The sequence below is a fragment of the Perognathus longimembris genome, chromosome 6 (genome assembly GCF_023159225.1).
Source record: "Perognathus longimembris pacificus isolate PPM17 chromosome 6, ASM2315922v1, whole genome shotgun sequence".
In the NCBI taxonomy this organism is placed as follows: Eukaryota; Metazoa; Chordata; class Mammalia; order Rodentia; family Heteromyidae; genus Perognathus; species Perognathus longimembris.
This window is the reverse complement of record NC_063166.1, coordinates 64,479,095-64,506,932: the sequence shown is the minus strand read 5'-3', so window position 1 is coordinate 64,506,932 and position 27,838 is coordinate 64,479,095. Positions and strand designations below refer to the sequence as shown.

General features: G+C 51.1%; 2 protein-coding genes across 6 annotated transcripts in view; both read right to left on the bottom strand.

The window, feature by feature from the left end:
• Positions 1 to 158: 158 nt before the first annotated feature.
• Positions 159 to 12,081, bottom strand: Slc4a11 (solute carrier family 4 member 11). 4 transcript variants are annotated; one of them, XM_048348889.1, is made up of 20 exons: positions 11,904 to 12,081; positions 10,000 to 10,074; positions 7,698 to 7,859; positions 7,531 to 7,574; positions 6,519 to 6,750; positions 6,339 to 6,420; positions 5,946 to 6,069; positions 3,927 to 4,130; positions 3,761 to 3,854; positions 3,552 to 3,677; positions 3,354 to 3,467; positions 3,133 to 3,265; positions 2,796 to 2,869; positions 2,078 to 2,336; positions 1,897 to 2,003; positions 1,641 to 1,809; positions 1,378 to 1,551; positions 966 to 1,161; positions 709 to 878; positions 159 to 576 (listed from the first exon to the last, which is right to left on the bottom strand). In XM_048348889.1, exons 1-20 carry the CDS (start codon positions 12,043 to 12,045, stop codon positions 507 to 509), a joined length of 2,751 nt encoding a protein of 916 aa, XP_048204846.1. In that variant the 5' UTR covers positions 12,046 to 12,081; the 3' UTR covers positions 159 to 506. The 4 variants fall into 4 exon arrangements, with proteins under 4 accessions (XP_048204846.1, XP_048204847.1, XP_048204849.1 ...); XM_048348890.1 differs by having other exon boundaries at positions 11,980 to 12,030; XM_048348891.1 differs by lacking the exons at positions 159 to 576; positions 709 to 878 and having other exon boundaries at positions 1,019 to 1,161; positions 1,378 to 1,585.
• Positions 12,082 to 23,894: 11,813 nt separating this feature from the next.
• Positions 23,895 to 27,838, bottom strand: part of Dnaaf9 (dynein axonemal assembly factor 9) — a 120,914-nt gene continuing 116,970 nt past the window's right edge. For both annotated transcript variants that reach the window (XM_048348887.1, XM_048348886.1), the window contains exons 35-37: positions 27,371 to 27,436; positions 25,873 to 25,966; positions 23,895 to 25,359 (exon numbers count right to left, since the gene is read on the bottom strand). In XM_048348887.1, the coding sequence (XP_048204844.1) occupies positions 25,247 to 25,359; positions 25,873 to 25,966; positions 27,371 to 27,436 (273 nt within the window). In that variant the 3' untranslated portion in view covers positions 23,895 to 25,246. The remainder of the gene's footprint in view (positions 25,360 to 25,872; positions 25,967 to 27,370; positions 27,437 to 27,838) is intronic.

Below are 27,838 nucleotides of genomic sequence, written 5' to 3'. Positions count from 1 at the left end.
GCGTGAGGTTAGAGCATCACTACTCCCTGACAGCCCTGGCTGGGTGGTTTCCCCCAAAGTGCTGGCATGTCATCCTGCACACTGCTGAGCCGCCCCCCCCCCCCCCCAAGCACAGCTCCAAGTCTGGGTTGGGGAAGCAGGGACAGAGGCAGCATACAGAAGCCTAGAAATAGCTTTATTCTCTAATGTGCGCACAGTGAGTTCCTTACACAATCAAGGAAATGTTTTCTCTCCCGGGCATCAACTCTTTTATCAAAAGAAAATCCACCCTGCTTAGTCCCACCCTGGGCAATGTTCCTGACCCAAAGCTAAAGGCTAATGGGGAGAGTGGTGAGCACACAACACAAAACCCCACAATGCCCAGGCACCGCAGCCCTGGAAAACAGCTGTGAAGATACAGCCACAACCCGGACACCCACACCTCCCTACACAGCCACAGAGCCAACATGGGAGGGGTGGAGAGTTGGTTGGAGAGTTGGCCAAGAGAAGGGGCCAGGGCCTGCCAGTCAGGGTCTATATTCAGCATCCATGGCATCCAAGTATTTGGCTTCAATGATTCGGGGCAGCAGTTTGTAGCTGGGGAGAAGAAGGAGATGTGAGAAGACACAAAGTGAGTGGCCAGAGGAGAAAACAGCAGGCACCCGCCTCTACCTGCCCTCTCCCATCCCTAGGCCGGCCTCCCTGCCCTCTGCATCTGTCAGTCCATACCGGATGGGGATCATGGCAATCATAATGAGTGGAAAGATCATCTTCAGGTAGGGCAGGGAGCTCATGCCAAAGGCACAGAGCAACAGCAGCTGCAGGATCTGCAGGCCTGTGAAGTAGTGGATCTTCCTCTGTGGTACCCTCCGGATGTAGTGTGTGGGTGGGTATGACGTCTGTGGGCAGCAGTGACCAGATGTAGGCAGGAATGGTGATGGGCGGGGTCCCCCACCCCACTGTTCCTCCCCAGACAAAGAATTCACCTGTTCCTTGAGCAGCAGGGCCACACGTGAGAAGAGCTGGTTGCCATCTAAGGAGGTGAGTGCAATGTAGAGGAAGAGGCCATAGAGCACAGGCTTGGAGATGTACTGCAGCGGCAGGGGCAGCAGCAACAAAGAGAGGCCCACTAGGATGCTGGCCCCTAGTGAGGTCAGCCGAGTCTCCTTCACATTCACAATCCTGCAGGGCCACAAAGCAAAAGGTCACAGGTCTGTCCCTGGCCGCTGTCATTGGACCCCTTTTTACCAGGTCACATACCCCTCTCTCGATTATATGGCCCAAGACTCCCCTTGCTTCAAGCCCACGTAGCTCTTGTTCCCAAGTCTCCAGGGGCACACACACACACACACACACACACACACACACACACACACACACACTCACAGACACACTCACGTCTCATGGATGAGCCCGTTCTCCACACTATCTTCTACTGAAGCCAGGGCTCGCACATGCAGTGGGGAGTGGGGGTAGGCGGCGTGGATCCAGGGCAGCCCGAACAGAGACAGCCCCGTGTTGATGATGGCCAGCAGCAGGAGGTCCCAGTGGTAGGCAGTGCCCTTCACCAGCCTGCAGAAGACAGGCACACACAGACAGAGCCTCTCTGGCCCCCGAGAAGCCTGGGTAACTCCCTCGCCCCACCCTCCCCAGTGCCATACCTGTTCTCTGGTGCATTGACCAAGGCAGCCACTAGGTTCTGCTCCACAAAGAAGAGCAGGGAGAGCAGGAAGCCGAGGATCATGGTACTGCCGATGGCCTCCAGGGACAGCAGGTGCATCTGTGCTATCTTGAAGAGATTCCCGCTGGGGTTGTAGCTAAACTTGCTCACTGCAGTAGGGGACAGGCTCCCGCTTAGCTTGCAGCTCCCAGGGAATAAGCCCCCTCCCCCAAACTCACCCTCAAGCCCCAACTTACTCTCGACTTCCCGGAAGCAAGAAGAGCTGATGAGGGTGCAGCAGAGCACGGCGATGGGCAGGGCACAGTCAGACAGGACCTCGCGCACGCGGGGATGCAGGTAGGGACTGGAGACAACCCGCCTATGAGCATGGCCTGGGGACCTGTTGGCCCTGACCCTGACCCCTGGGCCCCCCCTCACCTCTTCTTGAACTGGTAGAGGGTGTAGCCCAGCCAGAGCGTGCCCAGCATGATGAGGAGGCTGAGGATTGCCGTCGCCCGGTCCGGGTGTGTGGTGCTAGCGTGGTCTTCCTTTGCTAACTGTGGGGGGCTGTCCAGGAGGCTGCTGTTGAGGGTGCTGTTGAGGGTGCTATTAAGGCTGGTGCTGATGCCCAGCAGGTTCACCAGGGAGGAAGTTCTTTTTGTCTGGTAGCCATGGCCATAGTAGTACTTCCAGAAGACTGTGGAACAGGCCAATAAGCCTCAGTCACCTGAGCTCAGAGGTCGGAGCCCAGCTTCCTCCTGGATGGGGAGGGAGGGCACCCAGGAGAGGGAGACAGTGAAAAGAGGGAGGCTCTTGAAGGGAGAGAGGGCCTCTGAGTGGAGGTAGAGGGGAAAAAGAAGAGCACTCTGGCCTTGTGTCAACCAGTACCCATCTATTGACCTGCCCATCTGACCCACCATCCCCACACCCCATCGTGCCTGGCCCAGTGCCTCTTCCCTCATCTGGCCTGTCTGGGGGCAGCCCTGCCACCCTTCAGCATGTAGGGCTGCTGATCTCTCTACTGTGCCACTCACAGCCCCCAAAGCTGTGAGCTCCACAGCTGACCACGGGAAGGAGCAACCCTAGCCCCACTCCATCTCCTCTGCCCCATCTGCCCACAGTCCAGAGCTTTCCATCCCAGCTTAGCTCCACTCACTTTTGTCCATGCCCTTGACAGCATCTAGCACGAATGTGATGGAGATGAACAGGGCAATTATCTCCTCCATTGACCTGCCAGGGGGGTGATAGGCCTCATAAGATGGGGCTGTTACTAGGGGAGAGTGAGTCTCGCTGAACCTATGCAGAAACCATCCCCCACCCCATACACACAGACAAAGAGACCAGCACCTCAGGCCTTGCCCAATGAGCCTGCCATAGCCCACTGGGGAGCACCCCACCCCACTCAGGGTTACAGGAGCTCAGGAGGCCGGCATGAGGCTGACTCGGATCCCTGGCCTTGAAGGATCCCCAACAACTGAGGAAGAACCAGTCACCTCTTGAAGAGACTCATGACCAGGCTGAGGTTGAAGAAAGCATACAGTGCGAGGAAGAAACTGTTCCACAGGCCCGTCCACGCGTAGAAGGAGTTGAAATCCAAGTTGTAGTCATCGCAGATGACACGGATCACTGCAAGCAGTGGGGTAGGGTGGGCGGTCAGAGCTCAGCTTGGACCCGGAACCGCAGGCACCATCTCCCACTTCAACCCCCACTGCACCCTGGATGTAGATGGCCAGGGGCGCGGTTGTCAGTAAGATCACCAGCGGCTGCCCGGAGAAGAGCGCGTACACAAGGCCTCCGATGCTCTGGCCAGCTATGGTCTTCTGCACGTCTGTGGAGGGAGACGGGAAGGGCAGCTGTGCGGTGCAGCCTGTCACCTTGCCCCGCATAGCCCTGCTAGCCACCAGCACCTTACCGATGGCTCCGTTGGTGTTCTCATCATTGAAGGATCCAAAAGCAAGCGTGGGCAGGAGGCAGGCAAAGTAGAGGAACAGGGTGGCGGTGATGTGTTTGCACACCACTTTGTTTTTCCCAATAATGCCTAGGAATGGAGGATGTTGGAAATGCAGGATGGGGCACACATGTGGTCCTGGGGCCTGAAAATCTGAACTCCGGGCCACATACCATCAGTGAAGTCCAGTGGGTACACGGGCAGCCTGCGCATAATGTCTTCCCTGATGCCTTTCCCAAATCGCAAAAAGTCCTTGAACTTAGGGGGCTGGGGAGAAGACAGTACTTATTAACCCTGGCTGGCCCATGACCTCTGCCACACAAGCCCTGTATCCTGTACCTTCGGATGTTTGTGAGAAGGAAGGGAGACCATGCTGTATTCCCATAACGTTGGCATCGCCATGGTGAGCTGTTGCCGTTGATGCACCAAGGCTTCCTTGAATTCTTCCTCCGTGTGCGTCATCAAGAGCTTCTGTCGGAAGGTGATGTCCGAAAACATGGTGGCAAATGTCCGTGCCACCTCCATCGCTGTTTTGGTGCTTTTCTGGAGTTGGAGGATAGGAGAGTCACATCTGCAGCCCCTATAGAGTGGAGAAGGCCCTGCCCTTCCCAGGCAGGTGTGCCCCAGTGAATTGGTAGCAGGTTTTGTAAAATTCAGGCTTCAGGGGATCTTGCCACAGTTCCTTCCTACAAGGTGAGCAGACACCAGAACTATCCAGCATTTTTCTTATAAATTTAGACATTATTTTTGCTGCAAGCAGCAAAGAAAATCCTGTGTGATAAGAAACCACAGTGGAACAAAACTTCCAGGTCTTACCAGTGATATTTTGACGGTCTGCAGGCTCATTGGACTTCCAAAGGGGTCCAGCATTATCTAGTCTCTTTTACCTGTCCAAGGTCAACTGCTAGGGCTTGACCTTGCAAGGTTAGGTAAGACTCAAGTACTTCATCCCCAACACTGAATCCAGTCATAGAGAGATAACTGGATGATGAGGCCTCAGATCCAAACAAGGGCTAATTCCATAATGGATTCATAACTTGATGGCATTTATTGGGAGGTGGTGAAAACAAAGGAGGAGGAAGTAGAATGAGGGGGCCTGCCTTGGAAGGCTACATCTTATCCTGGGATTCTTCCCTTCTTTCTTTCTCTGATTCCTCATGGCCAGAAGATGTGCAGCTTTGCTCCATGAAGAGTTCTTCACTACAGTATTCATCCCAAAGCAATGCAGTCAGCTGAGCACAGACTGAAATCTCTGAAACCACTGAGACAATATAAATCTCTTCTCCTTTAGCTGGGCATAAGTGGTTCATGCCTGTAACCCTAGCTACTCAGAAGACTGAGTCTAAAGATGGTGATTTGAAGTCAGTCTGAGCAGGAAAGTCTGTGAGACTCCTATCTCCAATTAACTACCAAAAAGCCAGAAGAAGAACTGAGGCTCAGTGGTAGTAGAATACTAACCTTGAGCATAAAAGCTCAGGGACAGGGGTTGGGAATGTGGTTTAGTGGTAGAGTGCTTGCCTAGCATGTATGAAGCCCTGGGTTCAATTCCTCAGTACCACATAAAAAGAAAAGGCCAGAAGTGGCGCTGTGGCTCAAGTGGTAGAGTGCTAGCTTTAAGCAAAAGCTCAGGGACAGTGACCAGGCCCTAAATTCAAGCTCTAGAAAACACACACACACACACACACACACACACACACACACACACACACACTGCCAACAGAGGGCCAGAAGTGTAGTTCAATGGTAATCTTCAATGGTAATCTCAACACCTGGAGGAATAGAGGCAGATGCTCAAGCTCAAGACTTGACTAGGTTGTTAAACAGAAAGACCCTATCTTAATTAGATTAAAATTAAAAAAAAAATATTTAGCAGGTGTCCCTGATTGGGTGGTGATGATCCAAGGAGTAAAATTAGGGATCCTTGACCCACAAATTATAAATGAAGAGAGTTAGGATGGGCAAAGAGTGGGCCAAAGAAAAACTCCAATGTTTGAATCATTATAAGTATTTATTGGGCATAGTGGTGCACACCTACAATACCAGCTATTCAGAAGGCCTATTAGGTAGGAGAAGCAAGGTCCAAAGCTAGCCCTGGGTTAAAAGCATGCTACTGGATCTGAAAACTAAAGTTGAGATATGGCTCAAATGCCTAGAAAGCATCAGACCCTAAGTTCAAACTTCAGTACTGCAGAAAAAAAAATTCCTTTCCAGTTAAGGAAAAAACTTTTTGAGCAAGTTCTAGGGAAATTTAGATGCAACAGAAATGGAAATGATCAGGTGCAAGAAGGAGGCTTTCAGAGATGCTTTCACGAAGACCCTCCTTCCCGGGAAGCAAAGCCACCCAAGACCTGAACTCACCATCTTGGGTGGGGCCAGCACCAGGATGACAAAGCGAACTTCACAGGAGTTTTCCCCCCAGTTCTGGGGGCGAACCAGGCGGCTAATGCACACGTGCCTCCTATGTAGGTCTTTTAAGGTACAGCTGGTAGGGATAGAAGAGCACATAGGACCCTGCTGCCACCTCAGGAGCCACAGCTCCCAGTTACCCAGAACCCCCAGCTGTAGCCTCTGTTAGGGAAGGAAACCACCAAATGGGACAGGGCGCTTAGATCTCCTCATCCCAAACAAAGCTGCGCCACTTGTGGGTGGGCCATTCTCTGCAGGGCTATGAGATGCTTAACTCCAGAGTGACAAGTGGGGACCTGGGGGAGGGGGCACCCCAAGTGTGGTGGCTGTCGCCTGGCAACTCACATGATGCAAAGCCACGACTGCTGGTACTGCACTCCTGTGACTGTGGCGGTGACTCCTTGAATGGTATCTGACAGCAGGTGGGCTGAAGACAGAGTGGAGGGAGAGACAGACCCAGGGTCAGCCAGGCCATCAGCCAGCCTCTTCTCACCAAGGTGTGGGGGGAGGGGGGAAAGGTCTTACCTTTACCCTCCATGGGGTTCTCAGCATCCGTAAAGAGCTTGGCCATGAGCAGGTCCAAGTTACATTTTGGCTCTGCGTGGTTGGGGTCCTGGGTGAAGCATTTTAGCATGGTTTGCAGCACTTCATCCAGAGAGGTGGCCGTTTCATCCAAGATGATGCTGGCCTGGGCCAGGAAGCGATCCAGGTCCCGCTGTGCACGGATTTCTTCCTCAAAGTTCTTTAACTTCAGGTACTATGGGGCATCCAGGGTCAAAACCACACAGGTCCGTGACTGACACTACTGTCTTTGCCTAGGCCCCTCCGCCATGGTGGTCTCTGGCTGCCCCTGCTCACCAGAACCAACACCTCCTTTCCAAATGGGAAGGCTCAGGCTGGGAATGTGGCCTAGTGGCAGAGTGCTTGCCTAGCATGCATGAAGCACTGGGTTCAATTCCTCAGCACTACACAAACAAAAAAGCTGGAAGTGGCACTGTGGCTCAAGTGGTAGAGTGCTAACCTTGAGCAAAAAGAAGCCAAGGAAAGGTCTCAGGCCCTGAGTCCAAGCTCCACAGCTGGCAAAAAAAGAAAACCCAAAACAAAATAAAAAAACCAAATGGGAAGGCTCAGCCTTGGTCTAGTTTAAAATCTCTGCTTAGGGTGGTAAGTTCATATCTGTAATCCTAGCGACTCAGGAAGCTGAGAGCTGAGTATTTCAGTTCAAAGCCAGCCATAAAATTCATATCTCCAATTAACCAGCTAAATGCTTTAAGTATAGGTGTGGCTCAAGTAGTAGAGGTCCAGCCTTGCTTGGAAAAAGTTAAGCAAGAGTGTGAGGCTATGCATTCACGCTATACTACTGGTGCGTGGGCATGCATATACAACACACACACACACACACACACACACACACACACACACACACACCTGCTTAGAAACTTCTGGAGATGATGGGAGAGGGGAACAGCTTGGGGAATCTAACAGAAGCGTCTCTCTCCGATGAGAGACCCCAGAACCTCCCAGGGTAGGTCCTCACCTTACGAGAGGTGTGCAGGAGCATGCAGCCACCAGTGGCAATATCTAGAAAAATGGGGAAAAGCTCAGAATGCCACCACAACTGTTCAGGTCTCACTTGATAGAGCAGGCCTTTATCTCCCCAGGCCCCCACTTCCCCCAGGCCTGTCCCTCCTGAAGGCTTCCTACCAGGTTTGGCAGACTGCATGTCAAGATTGACATTGACAAAAAACCGAACACTTTCACCCGACACAATGGAGGAGTTGGCCGTGTCAAAGGTCTCATCCCGCAGGTTCTCATCTCGGGTTTTGGAGATATCCGTGTCATTCTTGAAATAGTTCAGAGATGCAGCTGTCACCAAAAGACACCCAAGAGAGCCATCAATGTTGTACACCAGTGCGGGGGTTGGGGGAGCACAAGACGCAGACTCCCCTGGAATGTCCAGCTAGACACAGTGACTGGTGAGGGCTCCCACATATACCAGGAAGGGAGCCTCAGCCCAGGGAGCCTGAATTTCTGGTCTTGCCTGGTATCACTCTGGTGGCAGCAGGTACATAGAGCTGGAGCCCCCCCCCCCTGGGACATTCCCAAACATTTTCCAGCTACGAGAACTAACACTGTTCTCATGCACTGTTAACATGTCCATTCCACTGACTAAGCCCAGGGTACACAGGGCAGATAAAACTGACTGGCCTCTGTCCATCCCGTCCCCCGCCTCAATCCCCAGGCTAGGGAACCCAATCCCCAGGTTAGGGAACCCAAGGGAAGGCAGAGCTATTGCAGTTTCCAGATAAACTCCTATCTCTGGCTGCCCTGTTAACACAGAGCATAGAGCCCCTAATGCCAGGGAGCGCAGGTGGGGTCTCATCTAGGCTGAGACCCAGCCCAGACAATGCTCAAGGGCCAGGAATCAGGAAGAGTCAGAGAAATAGAGTGAGGAAGGAAGCCTCATCTCAGCCCTGCTTCTTATCACATGCCTTTCTCATAGTGCAGGACCCCAGAGCTGCCCCCAGTGCCTGACCCCATCTTCACCATCTGGCCTCTTCCTATAGAAAGACTTCCTGGTAACATGCAAATATCCTCTAGCCCTGCCCGAAGCCTCAGCTTCCGAGGTCCACTCCTACTCCTCATACATCTCTCTTAGGCCAGTTGTCTAGTGCCCCAGATATGCCCACTCCCCTCAAAGGGTATCCCTCCCTCCAGGGCCTTCTTAAGGGTTCACTTGGAATCCTCCTCCTCGGTAAAGTTCTCTAAGAGCCCCACTTCTCTTCTGGCTGAGCCTGAACCTCTTTCACTGTCCAATACTTGCTTACATGTGAGTGCTCCTAGGATAGTTCAGACACAAACACCTGAGCAGCAGCACACCTACACCTGTAAGGCAGTGACTCACTCTGACTCAATTCCACTTCTTCCTACCAGGTCACCAGATTCCTCTGCATACCCCAGGCCTGGTTCCCCAGATTTCCTGAACTCAGAGCCCAGTGACTCCCAGTCTCTGGCCTGCACTGCATCCAGAGCCCAGAGAAGAAAGATTAAGTCAAAGAATGTCCTCCCTGCCTTCCATATTCTAGACTTGTCTTATTTAAAACCATCTGGCCAGCCTGCTGTCCATGGCTCACACCTGTAATCCTAGCTACTCAGGAGACTGAGACCTGGGGGATTGAGGTTCAAAACCAGGCCAGGAAGAAAAGTCTGAGAGATGCTTTCTCCAATTAACCAGCAAAAATAGTGGGACTCAACCTATTGTTCAAGTGGTAGAGCATCAGCTGTGAGCAAGAAAGCTGAGACTGAAGACCTGAATTCACATCCTACTAATAGCGCGCGCGCGCGCGCGCGCACACACACACACACACACACACACACACACATATACACATCAAGACAAAAAAATACCTGGGTTCCCCAAAACCAACCTGTCTCAGTCTGCCTTCTGCCATCCTTCACAGCACTTTGGGGGGGGGGGGCTCCATCTTGTCCCTCTACTTAAAGAGCGCTACTCTTTGTAGCCTTAGCTTCCTGCAGGGCTCCTATGATGCCATCCTACAGCACAGCCACAAAGCTAATCTAACCACAGCAAGCAGCCTAGCACAGAGCCCCCACCTCCGGCAACCCAGGGTTAAGAGCACACTACCACTGTTCCAACACTTTCCTGATAAACAACACGGGGCTGGGCACAGGACAGGCAATACAGCACCAGCCTAGAGACTTAGGAAAGGACAGATTAAGAGGGGACAAGTGATGCCCAGGTAAGATTTTCTTAAAGGGCCAATTGCAGAGGTAGGTGAAGATGGAGAGGTAAGGGAATACACAACATATGGCTTAATACTGCTCAGACACCTGGCACCTAACAGTGAACCACAGGAAAGAAGATCAGCAGCCCTCCCAGACCCCTGCAGGGGGTAAAGTTCCAAAGCATTTCAGCACCAGCCCTGAGCATGGGCATGGCAGGTCTCTAAAAATGTTTTATCTGAAGAGCTTTCTCTGCACTCACCTAAGTCTTCACTGGAATCCTCAAGAAAGCCATTCTGTGACACAGTGGAAGCGTGTGACATGGCGGAAGAGTTTTCTACAAGGAAAGGTGAAGTCTTGTGACCAGCTCCAAACGTGCAACCTACCCCATCCCAAGCCACCAAGGGATGGTAGCTGGACTCCCAGCAACAGAATTTGGAAGGAGGTCCCTGTGGAACCAGGAAAAGCCAATCTTAGTTGAAGAGACTAAATTCCTCCATGTAAGCCAGACAGTGGTGGTGGCTCACTCCTGTAATCCTAGCTACTCAGGAGGCTGAAATATGAGGATCCCGGTTGGAAGCCAGCTCTGGCAGGAAAGTCCATGAGACTCTTATCTCCAGTGAACTACTCAGAAAAAGCTGGAAGTGGTGCTGTGGCCCAAGTGGTAGAGCACTAGCCTTACGCAAAAAGAAGCTCAGGGACAGCATCCAGGCCCTGAGTTCAACCCCAGGAAGGGCAAAACAATAACTTCCTCTATCTACAAGGGGCTGCCCAGGTGTGCCAGGGGCGAGGAGAAAAAGGGCTTTCCGAGGATGCCAACCCTCCACCCCGTTAGCAATACTGGCTACATTAATCCTGATTTGTAGGGCCATATCCACCCTTGGCGCTAGAGCTGGAAGGTAGTTAGCAGAACCTTCCATTCTCCCTCTCTCTTGATCTGAAACCAAGTTTCTGGGCCTGTGCTTTTCTTCTCCGACCAGACTCGGTCCGGGTCGAATTGCCATGAATGTGCGTGCACGCACTTCCCTCCCGGGGGTGGGGGGAGGGGGAGAGGGGGGTATCCCGGGCGCCTGGAAGGCGGAGCCCGCTGATCCAGAAAGGAGAAGGGGCCCGGTGTGAAAGTGGGGAAGCTGGAAAGGTGCTGGGCGCCCTCCCCGCCTCGGGCCCGGGATAGCTCCCGGCTGTGGGTTCCAAGGGTGCAGGGAAAGAAGCACGGGCGCTGCCGCGTGCAGGGGAGCAGAGCCTGCGATCTGCAGCTCCAGGGGCCTAGGGCAGAATGAGGAGGTACCGTACGCGGGGCAGGGGGGGTCCGAGGGGCCTCCAGATGGGACAGTGAAGGGAAAATGGACAGCGGGCGAGGGGGGCTGGAGGGAACATCTTCCTCCCTTTGCGTGACGCACGTGCGGGTAAATGGCGGGATAAACTGGGTTCCAGCTCAGGTCCCGCGGCTGCCCCGCAGACGTCCCGGGCGCCCCGGGGAAGTGCCAGGCAGGACTCAACCCAGACCACCAACAGCGCAGCTGGCTCAGAATCCTGGCCTCAAAGGTGCTGGGAACCCCACAGTCTCCCCACTTCTGAGCCACCCCCCTCCTCCACCAACCTCATCACCCGTTCAAACAGGAGGATTAAAAACGACTGTGTTCCCCGCGGCGCGCTCTGTCCACGAGGCACCCTCTTCCGCGTCCCGCCAGCGTGCACCCGCCAGGACTCGGGCTCTCCCCAGGGGGGCCCTGCCCCAGGCTGAGAGTCCCCCCCGCCCCCCGGACCGGCGGGATCTGGTGCCCCCGACGGCTCCGCGTCCCTGCAGCGCCCTGGCCTCGCGGGCCAGGTCGAACACGCCACAGCCCAGCTGCGACGACACACGTCTGGTGGCCGCGGCCGTGACCCCAGCAATTGGCCGCCTGGTGGCTGCGCGCGCGCGCACACACAGGGGTCTCCTCACCCGGCTCTTTGGGACCTCACACTCGGCGTTTCCCCTCACTCCAGTGGCACACACCAACCCTCCGCCCCGCCCCGTGGCCTGGCCAGGGTCCTAAGGCCGCCCCGACGGCCCCGCCCGGCCACAGGAGGCCGAGCCACGAAGGGCGGGGTCCGGCTCGCCAGCCCGCCGCCCTCCCTCATCCGCCAGAGCGCCGCCACCGGGAGCCCACAGCCACTTAGCCAGACCTTGTGGAACCGGCTCGCACGCGCCTGCCCGAGCGTCGCGGGGTCGGGACTGGGACGTCAATGGGGCAGAAAACACCTGGGTGAGCTCAGAGGCGCAGAGAGCCGGGGACCCGCAGCAGGCTCGGGAGGACTGGCGAGACATCTGCTTTAAATGCACCGCCGGCCCCCGCCCACTGGCTGGGGGCGTCCGGAGGCCGCGCCCGCCGCCTGCCCCACCTTCTCCATTCATCGCGGGCTCCGCCCCAAGCCCCCGGCTCCTCTCACTTGATTCCACTCCTCCTGCGCGGGCGACTGAACTAACTTGACGCGGGCTGGCGCACCTTCCCCGGGTTCCGCCTAGGCCCACGGAGCCTGCTCCCCCTTCCAGATCCGCGGCATCGGGTTTGCACCGCCGCCCCGGGTCCCTCCCTAGACATGCAGGAGCAGGGTTGGCTCGGAGAGATGTCTGTGCGCGCGCGCGCTCGAGCGCATGTTTGAGCGTGAGTGTTGGGAGACGATGGTGCTCTGCACTGAGTTCTGGCCCGTCCTACCGGTACGGTGAACTCCTGGCCAGGCCCAAGGTGGCTCCTCAGTAAACAATTCCACAGCCCTCGGCGCCCAGGTTGTCCCATGCACACCTCCTTCCCCAGCAAGGCACTATTCCCCTTACAACCTCTACATGGGCATCCCTCTACACGGGTGCATCTCAGTGCTGGGACTGCATCCAGGGCCCCTGGTGCATTAGAAAGAGTCCTGCGTAGGTGTGGTGCCCTGCCCGGATCCAAGGTCTGACTGAGGGGATCAAGGACAGCCCTATGCACTGTCCCCCCACATCTACGTTCCTGGAGGCCTTGCCAATGAAACCTGTCCCCCACGACTGCTCCGAAGGACATGGGCAACTGGATTGTGGACGGGCACATTCGGAGACGGCTGCATGCTTGTTTCCTTGGGGCAAGTAGCCTCTGAGAGGAGAGACACAGATCATCCCATGCACCCATCCACCCCACCTTTGGGACCTTCTCTAGACTTTTAGGTAGAGCTCTAGCTAGCCGAAGACTCTCCATAAAGTGGCTGGGTGGAGGTTACATGAAGCTGAAGGACATATGGACGCTGTTTGGGGAGTGGGAGGAGTGTGGGCAGGTGCTGAAAACTCTCCCACAATCTTCTTTCATCTGAGGTCTTGACTTCCACTTCTGCCTCTCAGCAGCTCCCAAAACACCTGCTGGTCCTTTCAACCCCACTGTTCCAGAAAAACACTTGGGATTGGAGGTCAGCACCTAAGTCTCTTCACCAGCTTCCTAGTCCCTCATCAGAGGACCTCTCTCCTTAGCCTGGGGATGAGGACAGAAGAGGAGCTCCGAGCAAATCCCCCTCAAGGAGGTGTCTATGCCCCACTGGGCACCTTTCTCCCTGCATGGCTCTTGAAGGACCTCACCATCAAACTCCTCCAGCTAACACCCCCTGTGCCTTTGTACATTGGAGGCTGAAGGCAAAGTCAGATGCCTGAGAACTCCTGCCTGTATCCCACCATTTTGAAAAAAAGTTATCTTTAGTTGTACAAAGTGGTTACCATTCAACAAATAAGTTTATAAGTACAGTGCATCTTGACTGATGTCATCCTCCTCATCTCTCTCAACACAACCCCTTCCTTCAAGCCTCACTGGGACAAGGAGGCCGAGGAACCCAGGCAGAGGCATGTGGATCTCTCTCATTTCCTCCCTTGGGACCTTTGACTTCCCTTGGGTGTAGACATCAAACCACATCCACTGGATTCCACCAGACACCTAACACCCGTGTCAAAAGGGCCTCCTGCTTAGTTTGCGCTTTGCCTGCCACTTAATTTGCCTGTAATTCAAAATTGGACACTAGTGGCGCATTCCTGTGCGTGAGCCAGGAAGCTGAGATCTGAGGACTGCAGTTTGAAACCAGCCTGGGCTGGAATGTTTATTTCCAATTAACCACCAAAAAGCCAGACGTGGAGCTGTAGCTCAATTGGTAGAGCATCAACCTTGAGCACCCAGGATGATTTCAAGCCCTGAGTACCCACCCAACAAACAAATAACAAATATTATCAGGAACTTCCTTTCCTCTTAAGATACCACCCATTCCTTAGCCACAATTTTTATTGTTTTGACTTGAACTCAAGATCCTCCTGCCTCAGCCTCTCAAGTGCTAAGATTATACCATGGAGAAAACTGCCTCAAACAGCCCCCCTCTCTATGTTCCTCAACCCCCTCATACCCATCTTTTGTCCTTTCTACTGGCAAGAGACTACTCTCCACCACCTTGCTGCCCGGGCTTTCTTGCCCAAACAAGAAAGGCAGCAGTACACAGCACCTTTGGGAGAGGGGGGGGCCTTTAACTCCCACCTCCCTTGTAAGAGCTTCCTGTTATTTTCCTTCACCTGTGGCTGGTGGTGGCTGACTCAAATTTCCTAACTGCTGTCACTGAATTCCTGAGTCACAAAGCCTAGTTGCCTCCCACCCCACACAGACCCAGATGGCAAATACACAAATCCAACAAAATGCATGCAAATAGGATTCTTGACTCTACCATCTGCTCCAGACCAGGGAATTCCATTGTTCTGACTCATCCACATTGAATCCAGACCCAGGCTAATGTTGTTGCCTTGATTTTCCAAATAGCTCTGTTCCACCGTCTTGTACTCCAGCCTGGTCCTTCTTCTGGCTTGGTTGTACCTGTCCCCAGAACCCCCACAACCTCATCAATGGCTTTCACTCATTGAGAGAGAAAGGGAGGGGTGGAGAGGAAGACTGAGAGAGATGGATAGCAAGAGCACAGGAGGTGCTGACCTGTTAGTTCTAGCTGTTAATTAATTCTAGGAGGCTGAAATCTGAGGATTTCAGTTGGAATGCCAGCCTCCACAGGAAAGTCTGTGAGACTTGTATCTCTGACTAACTACAAAAAAGCCAGGAGTGGAGGTGTGTCAAGTGGTAGAGCACCAGCCTTTTGTTGTTGTTGTTGTTCAGTCATGGGGCTTGTTGAATTTAGGGCCTGGGTGCTGTCTTTGAGCTCTTTTGCTCAAGGCTAGCCCTCTACTACTTTAAGCCACAGCGCCACTTTCATTTTTTTTTTTTTTTTTGGCCAGTCCTGGGCCTTGGACTCAGGGCCTGAGCACTGTCCCTGGCTTCTTCTTGCTCAAGGCTAGCACTCTGCTACTTGAGCCACAGCGCCGCTTCTGGCCGTTTTCTGTATATGTGGTGCTGGGGAATCGAACCTAGGGCCTCGTGTATCCGAGGCAGGCACTCTTGCCACTAGGCTATATCCCCAGCCCACTTTCATTTTTTTTTAGTGGTTAATTAGAGATAAAAATCTCACACTTTCCTGCTCAGGATGGCTTTGAACTATAATCCTTAGATCTCCGCCTCCGGAGTAGCAGCTAGGATTACAGACAGGAGCCACTGGTGCCTGGCAGAGAATCAGCTCTGAGTGAAAAAGCTAAGGGACAGCATGCAAGCCCTGAGTTCAAGTCCCAGGACCAGCACACACACACACACACACACACACACACACACACACACACACACACACACAGTCTAAAGCATGAGGTGGAGTGAAGTAATGAGTGGTGTGTGCATGTGTATCTAAGTTCCTAGCTCTTCATAGGATGCATATTCAAAGGTGCTATCTACACCAGAGCTAGCAAGGGTTCAATACTTTGTTAAGTAACTTCCAAAATCTGGGATGAAAGCAAGTAGTTTACTCATTTTTTACCTCAGCTTTAATCCAAGGGGTCCAGGAACCCCTGTTCTTCAGAGATTCAACAGGAACCTGCTCCCCTTAGGATGACATCTCTATGGCCCTCCCCGAGCCTAAGGCTAGACTCAGCTAGCATCTAGTACTGGGCAGGGATCTATAGGCTCTAAGGTCACTGATTCCATTTGGGCAGGAAGGTTCCGGGCCTGCCCCACTGCCCTCATGTGGGGCCCCTCCACCTTCTGACTCGAATTCCATCTCCACAGCTCAGCTTCTCCAAGAACCACCCGGTAGACAGAAACAATCAAACCCTGGCCTAGTTTTAACCAGCAGGTGTTGAGGCAAATTCCATTGGTCTTCGCTCCAACTTCACTTTCCTTCGTCCCATAGATTATTTTGCTCAAGGCTGGCACTCTAACACGAGCCACAGCTCCATTTCTGGGTTTTTGATAGTTAACTGGAGATAAGAGTTTCATGGGCTTTCCTGAGCTGGCTTTGAACCATGATCTTCAGATCTCAGCCTCCTGAGGAGCTACAATTACAGAGGTATGAGCCACCACGGGTGCCAACTTTACCTTTCATCTAATCCCTCCTCACCTCATTGGAATCCCATACCTGCTCCTGGTGGAATTCCAGCTGGAGACCCTCAGGCTCTCTGGATGGCTGGTCACCTCTAGGTCGTCCTTGGCTAGTCTACGTCCATTCTGTATTGCCATCCCTTCACTTTCCTTCTTTATTGCTTATACTTAATTTAGCTCTCCTTCTTACTGGCCCACTGTCTTGGCCACCAGTTGACAATTCAGAGCTGAGGCTGCAGGAGGCCCCATTTAGACCACCTTTCCCACTAGCTCCAGTCCTGGCAGGATGCTGGTGCACACGGTAGGGGGAAGACACTGGGGAGGTCCAGGCAACCCTTTGGGTAAGATTTCCTTCCACTCTTTCTGGGCATGAAACTAAAAAGGAGTCTTTTGCCCCCATTTTTAAATTTTTTTTTGCACAGGGAGCAGGAAACATTTCTCCCTTTTCCTCCCATTTCTATTTTTATCTGTACTACTAAAATAAATCCTTGCTAAAAGCTAAAAAAAACCAAAACAACAAAAAACCCACAGAGGCTGAAATGGAGTCTGTTTAGAAAATTCCATGAAGTCTTACTTTCAAACTAGAACTACCTTCTTTATCGTGTCATCTTTTCCTGTTGTCCTTCTCTATTATTTGGGTTTTCATCCAGGCATGAAATTTTGGAGTCATAAGGTTTCTTAAAAATGTAAAAACATGGGCTGGGAATGTGGCTTAGTGGTAGAGTGCTTGCCTAGCATGCATGAAGCCCTGGGTTCAATTCCTCAATACTACATAAACAGAAAAAGCCAGAAGTGGCGCTATGGCTCAAGAGTGCTAGCAGAGTGCTAGCTTTGAGCTGAAGAAGCCAGGGACAGTGCCCAGGCCCTGAGTTCAAGCTTGCAGGGCACTGGTGGCTTAAACCTATAATCCTAGCTACACAGGAGGCTGAGATCTGAGGATCAAAGTTTGAAGCCAGCCTGGGCAGAAGAGTTCCGACGAGATTCTTATCTCCAATTAACCACACAAAACCCAGAAGTGGCCCTGTGCAGTGCCCAGGCCAAGTTCAAGCCCCACAACGGACCTTTAAAAAAAAGTGAAAACAGCCAGGATGGTGGCTCACACCTGCAATCCTAGCTACTCAGAAGGCTGAGATCTGTGATTCATGGTTCAAAGCCAGTCTAGCAGGAAACTTCCCCAAGCCTCTTATCTTTAATTAACCAGCAAAAAGCCAGAAGTGGAGCTGTGGTTTGTGACAGAGCTCTAGCTTTGAGCAAAAAAGTTCAGGGATGGCACTTAGGCTTTGAGCTTTAGCCTAAGACCAGCGTGTGTGCATACCTCCCCCTTAACTGGGGTTTGAACTCTATCATCTGAGCCACACCTCCACCCTTTTTACTCTGGCCCTTTCTTTCCTTCCCTTCCCTTCTTTTTATTTGTCTTCCTTTAATTCTGGTCCTAGGGCTTGAATGCAGGGTCTGGGTGCTGACCCTAAACATTTATGCTCAAGGCATACCACTTGAACCACACAGCCCCACTTCCAGCTTTCTGGTAGTTAAGTGGAGTATCTTAAGCATCTTAAGTATATTAAGTATCTCCTGGACTTTCCTGGGCTGGCTTCCAACAGGGATCCTCAGATCTCAGCTTCCTGAGATGACTAGATTATAGGACTATAGGCATGACCCACTTGGCTTTGATCTATTTTTTTTGTCAGTCCCAGGGCTTGAACTCAGGACCTGAGCACTGTCCCTGGCTTCTTCTTGCTCAAGGCTAGCACTGTGCCACTTGAGCCACAGTGCCACTTCCCGCTTTTCTATATATGTGGTGCTGGGGAATCAGGGCTTCATGTATACGACGCAAACACTCTTGCCACTACGCCATATTCCTAGTCCCCCTTTGCTCTATTTTTGAGAGAGGGTTTTACCTTTTTTCCCCTGGGCCACCCTGGACCAGGAGTCTTCTCTTTGTGCTTCCTGCCATAGCTGGCCATACCACTATGTCCAGCTTTTTTTTTTTTTTTTTTGGCCAGTCCTGGGGCTTGGACTCAGGGCCTGAGCACTGTCCCTGGCTTCTTTTTGCTCAAGGCTAGCACTCTACCTCTTGAGCCACAGTGCCACTTCCGGCTTACTCTGTATCTGTGGTGCTGAGGATGGAACCCAGGCCTTCATGCATGGTAGGCAAGCACTCTACCAGTAAGCCATATTCCCAGTCCCATATGCCCAGCTTTTTACTGATTAAAATGGATTTCCACAAACGTTTTCCGTGGGTTGGTCTCAAATCACATGTGGATCAATTTATTGGTACAGGAAAAGCAGTAGGTATTGTAGGGATAAAACAGACATACATTCACACTTTTTTTCTTTTGCAGATTTATACTCAAATCGTTTGAAATAAATTTTTATTTCCATTCAATGTTTTCTCTTTGTGTCTTTTTTTGAAACTAGTCTAGTCTAGCAGAGGCCCGGGAAGAAAAGGAATTATTTGTGGACAAATTTATTCTTAATATTTTTAGGGAATGAAACAAAAGGTTCTTGGAAATGTTTCAAAATATTAGTTATTTTCCACTTTGGATTTTTCCACTTTTATTGTCAAATCAGCAGGGGATTCTTGTCAGTTTTTCTTCCAGGATGGCTGTGTGGCTGCTCTTCTTATGCTCCTGGTGTGGCACAGAGGCCTGCCCACATTACAATGGACCGTTTTTTTTTTTTTTTTTTTTTTTTGCCAGTTCTGGGGCTTGAATTCAGGGCCTGAGCACTGTCGCTGGCTTCTTTTGCTCAAGGCTAGCACTATGCCACTTAAGCCACAGCACCATTTCCGTTTTTTTTTTTTTTTCTGTTTATGTGGGACTAAGGAATCGAATCAGGGCTTCATGCATGCTAGGCAAGCACTCTACCACTAAGCCACATTCCCAGCCCCCCTCCTTTTTTCTTTTTTCTTTTGTAGTGCTAAGGATCAAACCCAGGAGTTTTCACATGCTAAGCAGATTGCTCTACCACTGAGGTAAATCTCCAGTTCTGAAAGACCTTTCTTTTACTTCATGAAAAGAAAGGGAATGGAGGATGTACTTTAAGTGGTAGAGCACCTGCTGTACAAGCTGGAGGCTCTGAGTTCAAACCCCAGTACCCAGTTTTGGCATGTGTGAAAATGGAACAGTGAAACTTGTTGGAACTCGTGTGTTAAGAAGGGGAAGAAAGCCAGGCACTGGTGGCTCACACCTGTAATCCCAGCTACTCAGGAGGATGAGATCTGAGGGATCGTGATTCAAAGCCAGCCCGGGCAGGAAAGCCAATCAAACGACTTATCCCCATTAACCACTGGAAAGCTGAAAGTGGAGCTGTGGCTCAAGTGGCAGAGCACTAACCAAAAAAGCTCAGGGTAAGTGTCTAGGCCCTGAGTTCAAGCCTCAGGATGGCACCACAAAAAAGAAAAAAAGAAAAAGGAGTGGTGGTAGAGAAAGATGGAGGAGAGCAAGAGGGGGTAAGGTTGGTAGGGATACATTGTATATATGTGTGGACATATCACAATGAACCCCCCCTTTTACAACTAACATATACTAATTAAAATGTGATTATCGGTAAAAATGAAAAAAAAAACAAACCAATAAACGACCTTACTGGACTGGGAATATTGCCTAGTGGTAAAGTGCTTGCCTCGCATACATGAAGCCCTTGATTTGATTCCTCAGCACCACATATATAGAAAAAGCCAGAAGTGGCACTGTGGCTCAAGTGATAAGAGTGCTGGCCTTGAGCAAAAAGAAGCCCAGGACAGTGCCCTGAGTTCAAGCCCCAGGAATAGCAAAACAAAAACACAACAAGACAAAACGAAAAACTCAACAAACCACCCTACAGCCATCACAACAAACCCATTTCCTGTTACTTGTACTAGAAAAGACTGGCAAAATCAACCTGTGTAAAGTGAACTAGAATGGTTTCTGACTGGCCTGCAGGGGAGGAGCCACGGTGCCAGTGTGGGGAACAAGCCCTCCTCTCCCGTCCAGCTCCCAAAGGGGCCCATGGAAGTGGCTTTTGGCCAGAACTAACAAAGTGAGCCCATTTTTCTGACCAGTGTCTGGTGCAGGGATAGGAATGGAACCCCAGGTTTTGGGGACCCCTCTAGAGAAGGGAGGGTCTTGCCTTCACTGCCAGGGGAAAGTGAAGCTACCTGGGATAGAGGGCATCTCAATGCGTCTGGGCATTGCTGGACTTGAGGCTGGTACCACTCCAGGCCCTGAACCAAGCCATTCCCTTTGTCATGGGCTGTGGTTGTGTTGCATGGACTGTCCCCTACCTTGTGTGACAAATTGGTACATCCCTATTTCTGGCGCTCTTCAATGCAACTCCACATGAAATCCTTGCCTCTAACTCACACTTAGGCTTCTCAGGTTCTGTGGCTCTGCGATCAAGCCATTCTCAGTAGTCCCTGGTCACCACTGAGAGATGGGGAGGGGTGGAGGGGAGATGTTCCTCCATCCCTGCTTCCTGACTTCCAAGCTCCCACATACATACAAAATTCACCTAAGAAGCCCTTCTCCACTTCTATTTTCCCTCACTAACCCTTAAAGTCTGTGGGTTGGTAAAGAAGCTTGGGCCTATGGCCAGCAGGACGAGTGGCAGGAAGCTAGATGATGTGGCTTGGGGGAGGGTGACACAGTGGTCCCCCCCTCCCATCTATCAGAGGCTTCCAAGAAGCTTTGTACAGGACTCACAGAACTTGTAAACCTTAAGCTCTAGGTCACAGGAACACTGCCTCCCCTTGAGGTAAGCCTGAGGCCTCTGGGGGTTGTGTCCCTTCCAGATCAGCTCTTCTCCCCACAGGCTATGATTCTCCCTGCCCCCAAGAGCTGTGGGACCCTTGGGAGAGGATATGAGCTTGCCAGGCACCCAAGGCACCTGCTGTGTTTGCTGGGCAAGCGGAACCTGGACCTGCAGGGATGGTTCCTGTATTTACATTTGTTCCTCAGAGCTCCAGGACTGTGGCCAACTTCTCCTTTAGAGTTGGCAGTTCCAAGGCCCCACTCTGGATCTGAGCACAGGACGGCGCTCAGCTGCCACCTGCATCAGCCTCAGTAATTCCTTTTTTTTTTTTTTTTTGCCAGTCCTGGGTCTTGGACTCAGTGCCTGACCACTGTCCCTGGATTACTCTCTGCTCAAGGCTAGCACTCTGCCACTTGCGCCACAGCTCCACTTCTGGCCATTTTCTATACATGTGGTGCTGGGGAATTGAACCCAGGGCTTCATGTATACAAGGCAAGCACTCTTGCCACTAGGCCATATTCCCAGCCCAGTAATTCCTTTTTATAAGGTGGGTTTGAGGGGTCACCTGGAGGAGTATTATAGGCTAGAAGAACCATTCAGCTGGTGAAGGCATGGTTTCTATTGCAGGCCATGGCTGATAAAGACTAGGATAGGGGCTGGAGATAAGAGTTCTATGCTTTTCATGGTAGAGTGCTTATTTTGCTTATTTAACATCCAGGCCATGGAGTCAATCCTCAGCAATGAAAGAAAAAAAGGGGTGTGTGTATGTATGTGTGCAATCTGGCAGGTAGAGGTGGGAGGGTTTTTCCAAGAGGCTTTTGTAAGCCCCTCATTTCTCAAGGGCTTACTCTGTGAGCCAGAGGTTTCTTCCTGTGAACTCTGGAAACTGAGGAAGTATGAGCCATAAGGGTTCCCCTCTCTCTCCCTCCCTCCCAGTCCTAGGGCTTGAACTCAGGGTCTGGGCACTATCCCTGAGCTTGAGCACAGTGAGCCACAAAGTCTCTTCTAGCTTTTTCTGTATATGTAGTGCTGAGGGATCAAACCCAAGGCTTCATGCATGCATGCTAGGCAAGCACTCTACCACTAAGCCACAGCTCCTCAAGTGTTCCTCTCACAGAAGCTCCAGCAAAGGGGCATCCTAGCCAGGCTGGGAAGATGCTTGGGTCCCCAGGAATGCCCCTGCCCCACCCCTCGTTAAGGACACTGGGGCAGTGTCCAGGTCAGGCAACAATGGAGGCCTTGCTTGTTAAGTGATAGTTTATTGGTCCTTAGCATTACATCTTAATTACCAAGGTAAATTCACATACACAACTGCAGGTAAAAACGTGTAAAATAATATAAAAATAAATCGAAGGCTACTTTTATATATTTACTGAATTAAGTAGTGTAATAAATACTATAAGCAAAAAGCTTCATTCACACAATTCAGTTTCACTGAAGTTACAGTAGTGTTTGTAAATATGAGTTTTAAAATTTAAGTTACAAATATTAAAGCACTGAAAAACTAGTATAAAAGTGAATTTTGGCAGGTAAGTGAGCTCTTACATCATTAGTATTTGACCCCCTGGGGCAACAAGGAAGCCATTTCTCACCTACTTTCTGAGGTACACTATCCAACTAGCCAGCCACACGGCTGGAATACTTAATAGCTTACAATCTTTGAATTGAACTTTTCCCTTTTGAGAAGCCCAAAGAACACCCAGAGCTTATTACTGTGCAAAAATTCTCCAAAATCCCAACAATTTAGGAGGTGCGATTTATCTCAGCTTTTAGGCCAGTGTCCAGGCCTCTTTAGGGCCCCAGGGCTGGTGGGCCAACTCAATTCCTCACTAGCAGCCCTTTCCTCCCTAGGGTGATCCCATTTTCTCCAATTTTTACGGCTTCCTTAAAAAAAAAAAATCCCATATTAAAACAAAAGACACCTAACTTCAGTGAGTTCACCATGATCACATTCACTCTGGTGACATGAAACTGAAGCAGCTAACATGAAAGCTGGCAGCAGCATGCCAGCCCCTGGAGGACTCTGCCTGTCCCTGGTAGCCACTGCCAAGGTCAGAGGCTGAAACACAGTGTCACGGCTTTTCCTCTGGAGATAGCCTAAGACCTCACTCCCTGACCCAAAGGGATAGAGTGGACTTCAAACTCCATGGTCAGAACAGGTTCCCGGGAGGATTGAGGATCCGCCAAGAGCTCACAGTGTGCTGTGCTGTGCCCTTCTCCAGGAGCACAGCAGGGTGCCCAGGAATGCCCTTTCACCAGGGTGCCCCTCCACACTCCCGAGCAGGCTGGGGAGCGTCTACAGAGCCTCAGTCCATTTTGCCTTTTTGGCTTTGATACTTGTTACCATTTTGTCTTTTTTCAATCACAGTTTCATATTCAAGTTGAGGTAATCATTTTCCCTCTACCTGGAGAGGAATAGGGACTGAAGGGCAGGTGGTGATAGAGCATTTCTAGGGACAATAGTCAGAAACCAAGTGTGCCATGTGGTACAGCCCCACGTGGCGGGAAGGCCCGCTGTCTTGCGGACCCTGAACCCTCTTTAAAAACTCTTGTGCAGCAGCCGGACTGCCAGGCCAGGGCAGCAAGGAAATGGCTTGGGCTCCGACATCCAGAGCTTCCATCAACAACTTCACAGTCAAAGAATTAAATGGCCTGTAGTTCCTACCCCCCCACCCCACCCCCGCTTTTCCCTTTTCTAAGGCTGCTCGTGTTCGAGTTTTTAAAAAGAGCTCAGTAGAGCTAAAGGAAGCTACAGTAACTCATTGCTTATTAATCAATTGCACTTAAGATCTATGTTATTGATACTGAAGCAGAGGCAAGGCCTTTGTGGACCCTGGCCTCTGGCCAGCCAGAAGTTAGAGGCTCCTAGACTTTTGGAGCTAAGACTAGAGCACATGGGCCTGAATTTCAGGAGCCTTTCTCATTGCAAGATTTCTCATATAATGGTATTTGAAGCTTTGTTCATTTGGCTTCAGGGATAAATTGCTTTCCAATACAAGCATATTGTTCTGAGCAGCCCTTGACAAAGTCTTGCTCTGCTACTTGCATGCAGGGCTCTCTGTGGCCAGGCTTGTGGACACGTGTGCTCCATCCCAGCTCTCCTCTGCACCAGGGGTCTTTGTCAAGACCCCTCTACATTACATTAAACGATGCTGGTTTCAACTATGTGCTTTTTCCTAAGGCATGCAAGAAGTATGTGAAGTTCAGGAAACATTTACAACCCAAGCAGCTAAGGCGCTGAAGTCCTAGAAGACATCACCTAATATCAGTGCTTATGGCCCCCTGCTCCTGCACACTTAATCCCAAAGACTGGGCTGGACACAATTTTTATTTCCCCTCTGTTTTATGGTCCACTTAGAAACAAAGCTACTGGAAGGAATTCTGACTTGGGTATGGAAACTCTGAAACTCCCAATACTGAGGAGCCAAAGAAACCCTGGGCCAAGAGCAAGGTTTAGGGGCACGAGTTTCCTGAAGTGTATGGCTGAAAGTAGTCCTTCCTTAGTATGGACGGGAGGAAGACTGGGTGTTGGAGATGGACACCCCACAAGTGATTAGACCCCAGGCAGGATGCAGGCCACTCCTTTTGACAGAGAGGTAAAGCACTGCTGGAAGCCTGGGCAGTAGGCTTCCTTTTGTCTCCAAATTAGGGATACCAAACCATGCTATAGGAGAGCCAATCTTGTTAATATTATCAAGAGCCACACACTTTTGGAAAGCATCATGCCTTTCCCTCAGCCTAGCTCATCAGGGAAACCTTCTCATTCAGAATGTGCTGTGATTCTCAACCTGAGCTCCTGGCTCCATAGCTTGGGCTTGTGCCACTCGTGCTGGACAGGACCCAGGGCCAGCAGGCCAGCTCCTTCAATGGAAGGAGGCAGGGACAGCATGCACCATCAAGGAAGATGGCTGTTTTGGGATGGTGTCTGGCTACTCAGGCATAGTCACCATTGGGGTAGCCAGGATATCTGGGTACCTAGGTCCCAGGGTAGCTAGGTCCCAGTAGTTCCTCTGTGCAATCTAAATGCTTAGCCCACACTCTCCCATGGTGCCTCAGCAGACCAAGGGAAATACTGTTACCAGAGATCAGAGGGCCTAGACTACCTGTGAACATACTGGCAGCCCTGTGTGCTCATCTTTGAAGACCCCACCCCCACCCCCCCAGCAGTGATGCAGGTGATAGCGTTTGGCGCTGCAGAGAGAACAAAGACAACATGTACTCAAGCCAGCACACACAGGCCAAGGAGGACAGAAACAGCCCCTCCCAGAGGCCTCTAGGAGAGATGGGGCTTGACACCCCATTCATTCACCCATGTTGGGTGGACATCAGGCCCAGCTTCTAGGGCTTCTGTTCGAAGAGGTCATGGTATTCCTGCTGCTCTAGTTCACGGTTATACCTCTCGATTTCCCGATTGGCTTCTTCCACGTAGTCATTCATGAACTGGTCCATGACTGGTGTGTGGTTAAGGAAGAGTGCCTCCAGCCTAGAAGACAAGGGAGGCTGCCTGGTCCAGAGGGAGCTAGAGGCAGTTGAGACAGGGAACACTAAGATACCTGACAGACAGTATCACACCTACAAAGACTGACAGGTATTGACAGAAAGCCTTTATGAGATCCTAGAACGGAAGCCTGCACATAGCAGCTCCCAGTCTCAAATTCTACCATCTATCTTTTCATAGATGAACTGCTATCACCAGGCCATTCTCCTAACTTGTAAATCATGACTTTGATGACTGCAGAATTCAGGGTGTTACTACTATACCCCACAGAGTAACACTATCATTTGCATACTAAGGGACAAATCTAACTTCAACAAGTTTAAACGGCCTCCAGGAGATGCTCAGCCCTGTGGTGTGTTCTGGTGTGCCCAGCACTGGGACTGCAGACCTCTCCTCCTAAGAGGCTTGCATGTCCCAGCTTTGCCACCCCAGGTTCCAGACAGGGACTAAGTACTTCTAAGGATACGTGGGTGAAAGTCAGTCTTGTCACCAAAGAAGTTGACAAACTGGGTGCCATTGTAGAAGTAGCCTGCAGGTAGGGGGTCCAGATGACGTTTCACCTATTGGAAGAATCTTGTTAGAATTATGACTACTTTCTATCATTCACTCATTAAAAACAAACGAACTGTGGCCTATTATGCTAGCAAGATAGCCTTAGGCTACTCTGCTATAGTCAGACAAACAGGACATTACAGTAACACCCATAGCAACCTCTAATGACTGATGTGATCCCCTGCCTTTCAGGGGGAGGATTTCTGGGAGTTCCTAGTATAATTAAATTTCCACTGCTCACATTGGCACTGGTTTGATAGCATGCTCTTTACTAGCCATGTCTGCTTCTCTTATCTCTCCCTTCTGCTTCTTACATTATTATTAATTATTATTATATTATTTTGTCAGTCCTGGGGCTTGAACTCAGGGACTAGGCACTGTCCCCGAACCTCTTTTGCTCAAGGCTAGCCACAGAAACATTTCTGGCTTTTTGTGTTTATGCAATACTGAGGAACTGAATCTAGGGTTTCACACATGCTAGGCAAGCACTCTACCACTAAGCACATCCCCAGTCCCTACTTACATATTTAATGTCTCCTAGAATCATTTCCCAAACAAATGACATGTATTCAAATCCTTGGTCTAGGTCTGCTTCTGAGGAGGCTGCATTATGAGGACTGCCTTCTGTTATGCCCACTGTGGCCTCCCAAGAAGCATCCAGGCTGTCCAGGCTGGTAGGTGCTTTATGCTAAGGGCCTTCCAGGAGTTCCAGAGTCCTCCTCTGCCCCATCCAGTCATCACTGTGACAGGTGACAGGCCCACTGGGGACAGAGGCTAAGAATCAGCCTGGAATTTGTGAGGGCTCATCAAGGAGGCCTCATCTTGGCCTCAGAATTCCAAAGCTTTCTCATGTGCACTCTGGATGTAGAATGCTTTTTTTTTTTTTTTGGCCAGTCCTGGGCCTTGGACTCTGGGCCTGAGTACTGTCCCTGGCTTCTTTTTGCTCAAGGCTAGCACTCTGCCACTTGAGCCACAGCGCCACTTCTGGCCGTTTTTTCTGTATATGTGGTACTGGGGAATTGAACCCAGGGCCTCATGTATACGAGACAAGCACTCTTGCCACTAGGCCATACCCCCAGCCCAGAATGCTTTTTCTTGGGCCCTAGGTAATTCCAAGTTATGGCTCATCTTGGACAGGTCTTCTGCAGTTACTTGAACAGAGTGACGAGGCCAGGCCTTCCATTACCTGCAACTCTCATAGGTACTGGCTCTCCTCCATTTCATGTCCAAGTCAACCAGAGGCCGCTTACCCTCTAACTAAAGCTGCCAGGCTGGTCTTAACCAGCTTCCCTCTGTGGTCTGGGAGAAGCAAGCCTTTCAGCATGCCCTATAAACAGCTCCTCCCTCAGGAAACCCAAAAGACAAAGAGTTGCGTAGCCCAGGACAGCCCTGGGCCTGGGGAGGATACTCACGTGGATGTTCCTGATTTCCTGCTGTGTCAGCATTCCCCGAGTCTTCAGAGCTTTCCTCTGAGGTTTCTAGGCAGAGATGGAGGGAGAGAGTAAGTTGCAAAGTGAATGCATGGGCTGTTGAAGGCCCAGAGCTCTGGCAGTCCGTTCTATCATGAAGCCCCCAGCAGAGGGAAAGCATATAAACTAGCTTGAATTAAACATGACATCCTGCCTGTCTGCCATCTGAAGAGGAAGCAAATGGGAGAAAGCCCAGTGGCTCTGTAAATGGGTAGTGTCCTGCCAACTTGCAGATTCTCATCCCTGAGAATCTAGACAAAAGGGACAGCCTAAGGCCTTACAATCAAGTATCATTTAAGAATTTATCCAAAGCCTGGAGTGGTGGCACACCTGTAATCCTAAAACTTGGAGGCTGAGGACGAGAATTCAAGGTTGAGAACCCCACATAGTCCCAAAAGCTCATCTAGGTGG